At 35.0% G+C, this 13,363-nt stretch overlaps 2 protein-coding genes across 8 annotated transcripts in view; both read left to right on the top strand.

The window, feature by feature from the left end:
- Window positions 1-44: 44 nt before the first annotated feature.
- On the top strand, window positions 45-2,171 carry LOC108752783 (deoxyribose-phosphate aldolase). Of its 3 annotated transcripts, none has more exons than XM_018493871.1 (6): window positions 45-164; window positions 463-716; window positions 914-1,107; window positions 1,189-1,333; window positions 1,405-1,796; window positions 1,863-2,171. In XM_018493871.1, exons 2-6 carry the CDS (start codon window positions 671-673, stop codon window positions 2,169-2,171), a joined length of 1,086 nt encoding a protein of 361 aa, XP_018349373.1. In that variant the 5' UTR covers window positions 45-164; window positions 463-670. The 3 variants fall into 3 exon arrangements, with proteins under 3 accessions (XP_018349373.1, XP_018349372.1, XP_018349374.1); XM_018493872.1 differs by lacking the exon at window positions 45-164 and adding an exon at window positions 306-374; XM_018493870.1 differs by lacking the exon at window positions 45-164 and having other exon boundaries at window positions 290-716.
- A 1,516-nt stretch (window positions 2,172-3,687) lies between these two features.
- Window positions 3,688-13,363, top strand: part of LOC108752845 (interaptin-like) — a 12,882-nt gene continuing 3,206 nt past the window's right edge. For 2 of the 5 annotated variants that reach the window (XM_018493989.1, XM_018493990.1), the window contains exons 1-6: window positions 3,688-3,851; window positions 5,230-5,340; window positions 5,608-5,759; window positions 7,504-7,570; window positions 8,367-8,623; window positions 9,152-9,476. In XM_018493989.1, coding sequence (XP_018349491.1) covers window positions 5,242-5,340; window positions 5,608-5,759; window positions 7,504-7,570; window positions 8,367-8,623; window positions 9,152-9,476 — 900 coding nt within the window. In that variant the 5' untranslated portion in view covers window positions 3,688-3,851; window positions 5,230-5,241. The remainder of the gene's footprint in view (window positions 3,852-5,229; window positions 5,341-5,607; window positions 5,760-7,503; window positions 7,571-8,366; window positions 8,624-9,151; window positions 9,477-13,363) is intronic. The other 3 variants (XM_018493992.1, XM_018493991.1, XM_018493988.1) reach the window with 3 other exon arrangements.

The following is a 13,363-nucleotide window of genomic DNA, read 5'->3' as shown; positions in this document are numbered from 1 at the left end:
TTTTTTTTTTTTTTTTTTTTGGAGGATTTGCTGAACGTTGTTTTACATAAGGAAAGAGTTAGGACAAGTATTTGCCTGCTTTTCTCTGCCAGGCTGTAGTTTCCTATAATTTAGTAGAGAAAGCGTGTTCCAGTATATTATAGAACTCACTGTTTATCGATGAGGTAGATTGTATGTATGTATGTATGTGTATGTGTCGTGTGTGTTCGTGCGTGCGTGTGTGTGTATAAAAGTGTCTAAAAGTCTGTATATTTTTTCCAACAGTTACTGATCCGCAATATAAAAATACAAAATAAACTCTTTGAAAATATATAAATACAAGAAATATGTTTGAAACGGTTGTTATCTCTAGTCCTAAATGCGAACAAATTTGTGTATGTATCATGTGTTATGAGTGCCTATAGTTCTGTATTATTCTATATCTCTGCGTATCGTGCCTATCATGCTTATCACTTGTAACAGTGGAGAATACGTAATTGCACATCTTATTTCAAACGAAAACGCAAATCAACAGAACATTGGCCATATCAGACTAAGAAAGGTCTGGGACAGCCGATAAAACGAAGAAAAGAAAACAGATCAACAGGGACATTGTTGGATGTACGATAATCACAGTCTGTCAGTTTGATACAGTTTTCATATAAGTTTATCCAAGTTTTCTCCCGAAGTCATGGATTGTCGTTCCCCAAAGTTCAAGGCGAGCGACGAAATTCAAGGTAATTAATTAATGCTATTAATAATTCTCTGATTCTATATTATTTCATGCAAGCATCTCTATATATTATTTTTTTGTGCAATATATATGAGTATGTATGCACGTGTAAATAATAAGAATTATATATTGTATATCAAGTTATAATATATTGTATAATATATAAATATTAATATATTATATTTCAATTTTATTTTTTAGTCTGGTTAACAAGCTTGGAGGCGTATATTAATGAACCAGCAGTAAACAAATGTGTTCGACAAATATCTTATTTAGCAACCACAATAACAGAGGACAATAAAATTGCTTGGTTACTAAAGGCAATAAGTTTCCTTGATTTAACTAGTTTGAATAACGATGATACAAAGAGCACCGTAGAACAATTGTGTGAAAATGTAAATTGGAACATGGAGTTATTATTTTTTACTTTAATGTTGATATAATATCTATAATTGATCGATTAATTAATATTACAGGCTGCAAACCCTATAAAGAAGCTTCCATTTCAATGGAATAAACCACTTCATACTGCTGCTGTTTGTGTTTATCCATCCAAAATAAAAGATGCAATAAATTCCTTAAAGAAATTGAAGAAAATGCATGTAATTAAGGTCGCTAGTGGTAAGAAACGAAACATTTTTTCTGACCTGATATGAATGTAACAATATTATCTAATATATTTTTTGCATCAGTGGCAGCAGGATTTCCTTCTGGACTATTCCCATTGGAGACTCGATTGCAGGAAGTGAGCTACGCAATAGAGTATGGAGCAGATGAAATAGATGTTGTGATTGATCGATCGTTAGTTTTAAATCATCAATGGATGATATTGTTTCAAGAATTGTTTTCTATTTGTACACTTTTACCTAAGACTAAGGAAAGGACGGTAAATTTAAAAGTTATAATATCATCAGGAGAATTGTTTAATTTGAAAGATGTCTATAAGGCAACCATGGTAGCTCTATTTGCCGGCGCTGATTTCGTCAAGACATCTACAGGGAAAGATTCAGTTAATGCGACTTTGCAAGCGGGAATTGTTATGTGTAGAGCGATAAAAGAGTTTGAAAGACTGGCCGGAAGAAAGGTATAGCAATTTAATTATTTGTGATAATCGAGATCTATATAATATAGCTTTAATTCATTTTCACAGACTGGCTTTAAACCTGCCGGAGGAATTAAGACTGCGCAAGACGCTTTAGAATGGATGGTCTTGGTTAAAGAAGAATTGGGGAATGATTGGTTGACAAGCAATCTTTTCAGAATCGGTGCATCAAGTTTATTGCAAGATATTAGTACTGAAATTATCAAAACATATGAAAACAAGTCAATTCAACGACCACTGGAAGATTCTGAAAACGAAATATCTGAAAGAGAAAATAATGCTGATGAAGATAGTAAAGATAACAACGATGAAAAAGATAATAAAGATAAAGGAGATGAAGAAAATAATAAGATATAGGAAAAAATAAAGATGGAAATAAAGAGACTTAATTAATTGAATCTAGATAAGAACTGTTCAAAATATTTTTATATCGTTTTTATATCGTTTTTATATATTCGTAATTTCGATCATATATTCGAAAATAATTTGTACGTATTAATAAATGTGAATAAATTTTATTTTCATGATGCTTCAAGAATTATAATTGATTAAAAAATTCACTCGAAGCGCTAAAATCAACTCTCTCTCTCTCTCTCTCTCTCTCTCTCTCTCTCTCTCTCTCTCTCTCTCCCTCTCCCTCTCCCTCTCCCTCTCCCTTTCCCTCTCCCTCTACCCCCCCTCTCTGCGTATATGTGTGTGTACACACACGCACACGTACAAAATGACGAGATTTAGGATCACATTCTTTTGGGGAATTATCAAGACCGATATGGAGGTATATTTCTCCCAGTTTTGTTTGAATTGTAAGGGAGAGTCAAAAATGATCTTTATCACAATGCCTTATCTTTCAGACTATGTCATGAAACATATAAGTAGTACAGAATACGTCAGAAAGCGATATCGCGACGCCCATGCGTCTAAATATATCAATCAGTAAATAGATCCTACATAATTGACATACTTGGTACACATAATGTTGCGAACACGTAAATACATAAGTGTCTCGTTACAATCATCTCAATTTTATTTTATTTTAGCTGATATGACATATGATCAAGATATGAAAATCACACAGATAATCATAAAGTGTTTACATTTGGGAGAATTTACTAGGTATTGAATACTTGAATGTTCACGTGCGTTATCATTATAAGAAATATTTTACAAAACGTAACAAAATACAGTAACACTAATTCATGCGTAAAATGCATAAAAAACGAGAAAAATCATGACGCAGCGAATACAGTTTCTCTCTATACTTTATCTTAAACGTCTCTTAAAAATTGAGCAGTCTTGAAAAACAGTGGCTTAATTTCCCATCGTTAAAAGTTTCACTTTTTAGAATACTAGATTCACTTTAAAAGTTTAGAGAGTTAATTTTTTTTTTTCAAAGAAATATTCAATTTAAGTATACACAATAATTCGCAAGAGATTCAATTCATTCATCTAAAGTTTCAATATATTACTGAAGAAACCTTCATAATAAATCCACAAATCCATTCAAATTCCTTACAAAATATTCCGATATTATATAGTCATATTTTTATTATTTAAGATTTATTTTTTTCTTATCATATCAAGATATATATGTGAAGTTCATTCTTGACGATAAAGACGTTTTTTTTTTTCTGCAATACAATTGAGAATAGAAGATATTTCGATTACATATAAATTAATTCCTTCTCTTTCGAGAGCATTCCATTTAGCATCCACTCGGATCCGCAGATTCGTCCGGACGGAGGCGGGCGTAATTCGCCACCGGAAATCGAGGCTCAAATCCAATATAGATCGATCAGTAAATAGACCTCGAGCCGGCGCGAGATCGTGCGGCCGCGTCATCGGATGCTCGTGCCCCTCGTGTAGTATTTGCAGCTTGCAAGCTCCGGTGCGTCTTGCCCTCTGGCAAAGCTTGTCGTGACACCGTTTCAGCCGGGGCCCGGCCCGTCCTTCCGTCACCGGCTTTATTTCGCACTAGTCGCACGGCTCGCCCAGCTCCAGCGGTCGTTTCGCGCGTCTCGGGCGTGTCATGCACCAGCGGTGAGTCCCCCGGATCGCGCGTACATTCTCGTCCACGCGACACGCGTTGCATCCGATCGAGAGTAGCCACCACACCCCCCCTCCCTAATTCGCTTTGGATAAGCTTGTACTAGATAAGCTCGGCAAGTAATATACACGACATCACCGAGTGGAATATATCGCACCATCGGCATACGGGACCACCTCGTCATACGCTCTATATTCGGATACCGCCACTTCCGCGTCGGCATAGCGCGGATTTGCGGGTCGACGCGACGAGACGCGCACGGGAGTAAAACGGAAGGAGAGATTGCGATGTTGATCCGTCGGGATTATGCTACTTATTACGAGCTTGCAAGAAAGATTTAAACCACTCCCTGAAACTTTTAGAGTGAATCTTACTCCGAAGAGCGAAAGTTAACTCTTCAAGACTGAAAATTGAGCTACTCTTTTTCAACGCTATAGTTGAATTTTTATTTTTTTAGAATAAGATTCCACTAAAAAAAATTTAGAGAGTATATAATTCGTTGTATACAAAAGTTGAATTGTAGCTGCAAATGAATTGAAAGTCGAATACTTTCGGCGAATCGTGTACGTGTAACAAAAATTGTGAGTTACTCGATGAAGGAATTCGATTTTTCCGCTGTGAACTCTAAATTTTGTTCGAGTGGAATCTACTTATTCTAAAGAAAATTGAGTCAGTCTTGAAAAGGAGTGACTTAATGTTCAATTCTTAGGAGTAAGATTTCATTCTACAGAGATTTACTCTAAAAATTTTAAAAGATGCTTGTATTATTGTAGATAAATCGAAATTTGAATCGAGAAAATTGAATTTCGATTATATTGCGCAAAACTCCAGCACTTTGCCGGATCGCGATTTCACTTGATGTTTCGAATTTATAAAGAAAAAAAGATACGTTGTGCAAATTAAATTTTGATTTTATTTCATATTGATTTAGTAATAATAACAAAGTTAAAAAGATGTATCATTAATCATTTAATGACATTTGATTTCGTCATACATGTTGCTCGCTTGCCAATTAAAACCTATTTACCGGCTTGAATTCTATTTAAGAGTTATGATTATATTTTTAGACATATCTTACCTTGGCACTTCACGTAACACGGAATCATTGACCCCTCTCTAAATGACGCATATTTTTATCACTCATCAGGATATACATATAGGATTATTTGCTTCCTCGGTCGCATTCGTAAACAACATTAAAATAGCACTGGAATTTGAAAAAAGCCCGTATCCAACTTTCGTGTTGCCGTATCATTATTACGTAACATTTAGGATTCTGCAAAAAAAAAGTGTTGTATTATATAAATTTCATAGATTTTATCACCTTATCGTAAAAAAATCTATTAAATAGTCTATTAAATATAATTTCAGATGTAGAGCATCATGGCAATCAATATAAAATTTACAAAATTTGACAACACACCATGGGGCTTTCGACTAGCTGGTGGCAGCGATTTTCCGCAGCCACTTACTGTTATCAGAGTGAGTTTTATATTTTCCTTATCTAACGGTTATTAATATTAATGTGAACATTATAAAATTTCAAAATTATAATTCAAGTAACATTAATTATTTTCGTATTCTGAACATGAAATACATAAATATAGAATGTGATGTGTGTTCTTATTTCAATCGTAACAATTTAATTATATAAAATATCATTGTTTTGATTAGTGTCTCAATAATTAAATCTTAAAGATTAAAAAAAAAATAGGATAAAATTAAGATTGAAAAAATCGTAATCTACAGGTCACAGAAGGAAGCTTGGGCGAATGTATGGGTTTAAAAGTCGGAGATGTCGTAGTAAGATTGAACGATCAATCGATTATCAACTTGACTCACGGACAAGCGCATGAAGCACTAGTGCACGCTGGCAACAATTTCGTTTTAGGTGTACAAAGGTAAGTCTCTCGCAAGGATCATCGATTATGCGCGAGCATAGGGAAGATTAATGGTAGCATCTTTTATATAATCTTTTTTTTTTCAAATAATATAGAAAAATCAGGCAAATACGAGTGCTGTGCGATACTTAAGGTGCGTTCAGGGAGACGCTATTAGTGCTATTTGTGTCGTTCTATCCTTGTTTGACGTCTAATAAACAACGAAGATAGAATAACAGAAGTAGCGCTAATAGCGTCTCTTCGAACGCATCATTAGTGCACAAACATTAATTAAATGTATAGATAATTTGTATTTAACTTGCTTTACATCCAATTCGAACGATGACCAATATTTGAGGTCATCATCAGCGAGATAACAAAGAAAAAAGGGTTTCCACAGAAGGGTGTGGAAACTATATTATTTCTTATATTATTTCAATTTCGAAAGTAATTCATAACTCGAATTTTTTGTTTTCTCTTTAAAACGTACTCTAAGCATAATTGTAAATGTATGTGTTTATATAGAATATTCTTGTAACTCAGACAAGCTGGAAAAATTAAGACATTCTTAATTTCTTAAATTACATTATTCAAAATCTTAATTAATAAATTCCTTCAAATGTTTTCATTTGTTTTACCTATTAGAGATTAAACTAGATAAAAAAATCATTTTATATTGCTATTAAAAAATACACATTAATTAGATTCATGCATACATATATATAATGTTTACATTGGATAATGACAAAACAGGAAATGAAGATAAATTATGCTTGATTGCGCCGGTTGCATTGCGGCCAAGACGAATAAGCGGGTACATAAATGCAACAGCTAAGTCGAACGCGACTCACATAAATTAGGCTCTTGTCCCATACGGTCTCTCCCGGGAGAAATCGCTCTTAACCAATATTAGTTCTTGAGATTGTTGAGAGTGAAATTGCGCCACGTGTCGAAACAGCGACAAAATATTTTCGATATTAATGCGCAATTTATTACCGAGTCCCGATCTATTTTTTCTTGCTGCTGCAAGAAACTTTTTATATCTAATAAAGCATATTATACATACGTATATATATATATAATATATATATATATATATATATATATATATATAAAATAAAAAATACAAAATAAAATATATAAAGATAAATAAAATATTTAAAATATATTATCAATCCTTAAATATTATACATTTTTTGGCTGATGGTACTAATGCAATAGAATAATATAGAGACATTCACAAAAGTACGGAAGAACTGCCGAGCGAATTCTTTCGATCGTCTTACATCGTTAAAATCGGATTTAATTTCGAAGCATGATAGCCAAAGGCCGTGATCAAATTTTAATGAGCCTCCCGCTCTGGTGCCTAATGAAGAAGAACGGGCGGTACGCGTCATTCATCGCCGGCATACTCTCGATAATAACTTCGGCGACGTTGTAAGAATATCCCGGCGTATGAGCTACGTGTGTAGCAATGTATTGCGAAACCTATAAATAGGTGACCCAGAATGAGAGATCTGTTTATCATTGGTCGGCGATTTTATTACTGGGTCCCCGGTCGCGGCCCGTCTTTTGCCATTTGTCGCATTCGCGGGATCCGTTACTCGCGCGCAGGATAGAACGTGAGAGCGAGAGATCGACACTTGGAATCCGCGCACGCGGTGTATTCAGCGTATAATTGCATCCGCGCGCATAATACCAGCCGATCTCATTGCGAGCGGGAGAAAGTCTATTTTCTTGGTCGCTGTGTTTGTTGCTTGCGCAGAGAGGAAGAGGCACGAAAAGCCGCCGAAGCGATATCGGAAGAGACCATCGTCCCATATAAGATCGCCGTGAGTATATCCGTGAGATGAAAGGTAAACAGCATCCCTGTTGCACTCTTAACTGGTGACGAGGGCTACGCGACGTACCCATCTTCTTCCCGAGGCACATCCGGCTCTTGCCCGTGTACTTTCTCACGTTCGTGAAACTTTGAACATTTTTTTACATGAGTTCCTATATGAAAAGAAAAATTAATTTTGTCTGAATGATTTTAAAAATTATGTGAGAAGAAAATAAGTGTTTACACGTATCACCAGATAAGAGTGAAAAGAACCTGTTACACTGGAAACAGAGATGGTTGTATTAATTGAATTTCTGGTTAAAAATGAAAATCAAAATAGTTACATCTGTTATACGTTCTAGTCAAGATAACCAGAATTTGGATTAATATGATTAGAATTTTCTGGTTTGTTTCAACCATAAATTTTTTTCTTATTGTATGGCTATATATATTTTTTCCTATTTTAACAAATGTTTAAAAATTCATATAATAGCAGATATATTTTCATAGAGTTTAAAAAAAATTTTATATCATGTCACAAAACGTTTTTTTATTACGATTCCTAAAATGGTCCTTCTAACTTAATTATAATGAATTAAGTATATTTTTTTGAACATTACACTTATAACAGCATGATTCCTACTTGCTTTCTGTACGAAAAAATATTGCGATATTTATCACCGATATTTAAACCTCGCCTTTCAACGGGGAAAATCTGTGATCTTAAATTCGCTTGACATTTAAAGAGAGATATGGTGTACCAGAGAAAGTGGCGACGAGATGATGACGTTGAGTTTGCTTATTAGCTTGCAGACTTACCGCCGGTCTTCCCAGAACAGATCTTAAAGGAGGAGACAGTGATCGAGCGATACGAAGAAGAGAATATCGTCGTCGAGCCGTTGTCCGCTGAGGACGAGATCAGGAAAGAGGAGGAGAAGCTCGAGGAGGAGAAACCGGTAGATGCCAACAGCGAAATCGTGGCCAACAAAAATCTTACGGATGACGAGATCGCTCAGCTGATCCTCGAGGAGGAGGAGCTCTTGTCCGATAAAGGATTATTGGGGTATATTTCCGTGATTATCGAATCAACTGATGATGAAGCTGCGATTAAGAATTCATTCCCTTGCTATACTTTTCATTTAAAGAATACAAGCAAAAGATTTTTTTTTCTAAATATTAATTAAAAATAGTTTAAATATGGAAGAATCTTCAACATTCAGAAAATATTAGGGTATATTTATATTAATTACTTACTGGGAAAAATATTTTGATTAAACCAACAAAATATACCAATAAGAATGAAATTGAACAAAATTTCTTCACCAAAACGCCATTCTTTTTGGTATATTTTGTTAATCTAAACTTTTCTCTCAGTGCTATAAAAATCGGAAATTTTTCGTTTATTTTTATTTGTAAAATTTTCAGTTCACAGTAATAATTGAAATTTTACTTCAAGAATATATAGAACATCCCTCTTGTATATTTTTTCTCCAAATTTTATACTTTTTAGAAGAGTTAAATAAAATATGATTTTTTTCAGTAAAAAATAATAATGATAACTTTTATCTTTTCTATGCCTTTGACGCGATAGAGTAAACTTCAAGAAATTGAGACCGCGAGCCTCGATCCTGAAAGATTCAAAAGTTCTGGAGGAGCTGCAGAATATCGCGATAGCTGAGCCCGAACGAGTGCAAGAGTTGAAGCGCACTTCCACTTTCCTGCAAAAGCCGCAACGACCAATACCGAAGGTGAAAAACGAGCCGAAAGTGGAAGAGGACGAGGGAGAAACTTACAAGGTCGTGATTAAGAAACAGGACAAGAAGACAGTAATCGCACGTCTCGTGGAAAAGGGTTTATTGCCGCCAGGATCAGAGTCAACCATCATCAAGACACCGGAACCACCGGAACCGTCCGAGGTAAAAATGCATGAAACGGAAAATAAACTCGAAGAAAATCATCCCCTTGCCGTATCCGATTCAAATTCCTCATGTTCAACCTGTTCTTCCAATAACAATTCACTGTTGTCCCAATGTCCTTCGGAATCTGATTCAAATGAATTTCTCATCTCTGAGGATCAACTAGCGCATTGCGAGACACATAAATGCAAATCAGAGCAATGCCATGTTAAGCCGAGTCATTCTCGAAGATACAGTACTACTAGATATGACGAAGTCGGAGCGAGATCGCTGTTCAAGGGTCGCTACTTGGAAAATCTCCTTCGCGGTTACACTCGTTCATGCATTCTTCGCGATCGACAAGTCGATGAGTTCGCGAACACTAAATCGGAAAGTGTATACTTGAAGAAGTATGATGGCCTAAAAAATATTGGCCTCGATGGCTTTTCATCAAGCGAGACCAAAAGAAGAACAAGCAGATGCGCACGAGCACATTACGTAGAAAGGATTCTGCTTCAAAACGTCAGCGCTGTTGTTACACACTTTCGCCCAAAACCAAAGACGACGCGCGTCTTCGCCTCTAGAATGAAGGGAAGATATCTGGCGACATATCTGAGACGCAAAAGTCTCTGGCTAATGTCCTTGATTACGACATTGTTCCAGTTTTTGTTACAGAGACCAAGCATCTCCGAGTCATCGAACTTGTCGAAGATTCATGAACGACGTTTGAGTTTCAAGGGTCGCTATCTTGAACACGTTCTTCAGAAGAATGTCGCTCCCGTCCTTGAATGTGTCAAGGAGACGTGCTTCATCGATGATCAATTAAAGATGATTGAAAAGGAAAAAGAGGAACTAAAATCTACCAGGACGAAAGGATATTACATGGAAAAATGTCTCTATCGACAGAATCGGCGTTTGAAATTCGTTTTGAATCTTCTTGATTATGTGAAGAGCAGTCTTGATAATCTCTTCGCTATCATCAAATCATCAAGAATGAAAAGTACAATGAAAGGTCGATATGTCGAGCGGTTGATTCGTAGAAATCTCGAGATACTTGAATTATTTGTGGAATACATTCGTTCTAGAATCTCCGAATGGCTCGGGGATGGTTTGTCGTGCACATCACGAAATGATTTTCCTGTTGCCACTGTCGGTATTTCCAATGACATTGTCAATGATTTAATTCTAAACGAACAGGAAACTGATAACGATGCCCCCGATTTAAAGATCTCCGAATGGCACGAGGACAGTCCAGTCTGTTCATTGCAAAAAGAATCGCCCCTTATCATTAACACTTCCAACAATCCAGATCCGGTCGAAGAAAAAACTACTGAAAATGATCGCCAGATTCTCGAATGCAATAGCAATCCAGTCTTATTCGAAGAAGTCAATGAATGTACCGATTTGACCAAACCTACAGATGTGGCCCCAGAAGACACTGTTTCAAAATTCTTACAGTCAGCTGAGAATTACGTTTCCGCCGAGGTCTTCCATCGTGGTAGCAGACGACTCTCAAAATCTCGGAAATCTATCGATACCTCCAAGGAAGATGATAAGGCATTGTCGAAATTTCTACAATCGGCCGAGGATTACGTTTCCGCCGAGGTCTTCCATCGTGGTAGCAGACGACTTTCAAGACCGCGTAAATCTATCGATATCACCTCCAAAGAAGATGACGAGACGTTGTCGAAATTCCTACAGTCGGCCGAGAATTACGTTTCCGCCGAGGTCTTCCATCGTGGTAGCAGACGAGTCTCAAAATCTCGGAAATCTATCGATACCTCCAAGGAAGATGATAAGGCATTGTCGAAATTTCTACAATCGGCCGAGGATTACGTTTCCGCCGAGGTCTTCCATCGTGGTAGCAGACGACTTTCAAGACCGCGTAAATCTGTCGATATCACCTCCAAAGAAGATGACGAGACGTTGTCGAAATTCCTACAGTCGGCCGAGAATTACGTTTCCGCCGAGGTCTTCCATCGTGGTAGCAGACGACTCTCAAAATCTCGGAAATCTATCGATACCTCCAAGGAAGATGATAAGACGTTGTCGAAATTCTTACAGTCAGCTGAGGATTACGTTTCCGCCGAGGTCTTCCATCGTGGTAGCAGACGACTCTCGAGATCACATAAACGAGAAGAGCAAGGAGAAGAGGATGTTCTGTCAAGTGTCCTCCGCTCGACTGGCGATTACGTCTCCAGCGAGGTGTTCCATCGCGGAAGTAGGAGATTATCAAGATCGTTTAGGAGAGAATCTGTTTCCCTTGCTCCTACTCTGTGGGACGGTTTGAAGAATATGCACCTCAATCTGCCTTGGTTTTCGTTCAGAATCACCAAGAAAAGTACAAAACATATCGAAGATTATGAGGAGGTTGATTCCGAAATCGAGCTCGACAATCGAAGATTATCATTCGTGCCAACAATTCTCTATCAGGGTATCACGAATTGCATCGGCATCGATTTCACAAAATTTGTGGTTTACGCCTTCATACCTTGTACTTCAATTATCCTTCTGTACATGTATAAGTAATATTATCATCTAATAATCATTTAATAATGTTTGTACTTTGTTTTGATGCAATCAATATAATTAAACTATAGACGTAATTATAATCGATACAGAAATTCAGTTTTGATTTTACTTAAAAATTGAATCGCGCCAGTTCGTTTTAGATTGATTTAATTAATCGTAATTTAGATTAATATAAATATATCCCATGATTGTATATTTATATTTAAATAGATATTATTTGTCCTAATTTCATAGATATTTATAGATCAACGTAAAATACGCATTGGTACCCGTATGTGTATATAAAAATGTCTCGTAAATAATGTGCCCTCAAATTTTAATGTAATCATATGTTTTGTTTTTGTCACTAGAATAAGTGAATCCATAGTAATAATCGGAATGCAAAGATATCTAATGTGACCGATTCAATACTACTCCTTAATTGTGTGATATGTTAAGTGATTAAATTATTAAAATAGTAATTCATACTTAACTTTTTTATGTCTGTTGATATACATATCAACCGTTCTTCTTACATAACAAAAATATAAATCGCAATAAAAAAGATTACAATTTTACGTTCTATTATACGTATATAAGTATTATAATTATCGTATTACAGTTTATTTACTTTTTATTCTAATTATTTATTATTGATTTATTAGCATTTATTATTAATTTAATTTTTGTTGTCTGATCTTATAACATATAATACAATATAATTAAATCATTACATAAGTGTCGGTTCAGTGCAGTATACTTTCAAAACAAGATGTTCAATTTGATTTGACTTGAAAAGGTAGGTACATGTTCATTATCTTTTTCTAATGCTTTTTTTTTTTTAAATAAAAATTACAATATTTATCAATTGTCATAAAAAGATGGTCATAATTCTTAAACATTGCATAACTTTTTTAATGAAAAGATTAATTTCACAGCTATTAATTTTTTACAATATCAAAAAATATAGTTTTATTATTTTCAAAATAATTTTTTTTAATAATTATATTTTAACATACAAATAATATTTTTCAAAGAAAAATAAGATTATTAATTTATTCATTTCCGATAAACCTTCAAAGATATGTTATCTTTCTCTCTATTTTTTACAAATTAAAAACTATTATGCAGCATAATTTGCTGCATAAAATAGCTTTTTTGACGTATATCTCACATTTCGTTTTACCAAAAACAATCAAATTATTCTTTGTTGCACAGACCAAAATATATCAGTTAATATAACTTATGAACAAATTTTATGAAAAATTAAGACTTACTGTTCTAAAGTTATAAATAATATCTTAAAAGATATGTGTGTGTTAAAAAGATCGAAAAATTAAAAAATCTTTGACTTAAAAAGTAAATCATTCGGAGATGAAATCCTTTCATACAATAAT

Source organism: Trachymyrmex septentrionalis, unplaced genomic scaffold (genome assembly GCF_001594115.1).
Source record: "Trachymyrmex septentrionalis isolate Tsep2-gDNA-1 unplaced genomic scaffold, Tsep1.0 scaffold62, whole genome shotgun sequence".
In the NCBI taxonomy this organism is placed as follows: domain Eukaryota; kingdom Metazoa; phylum Arthropoda; class Insecta; order Hymenoptera; family Formicidae; genus Trachymyrmex; species Trachymyrmex septentrionalis.
The sequence above is the reverse complement of the archived record's forward strand: the minus strand, read 5'-3'. Positions and strand labels throughout refer to the sequence as shown.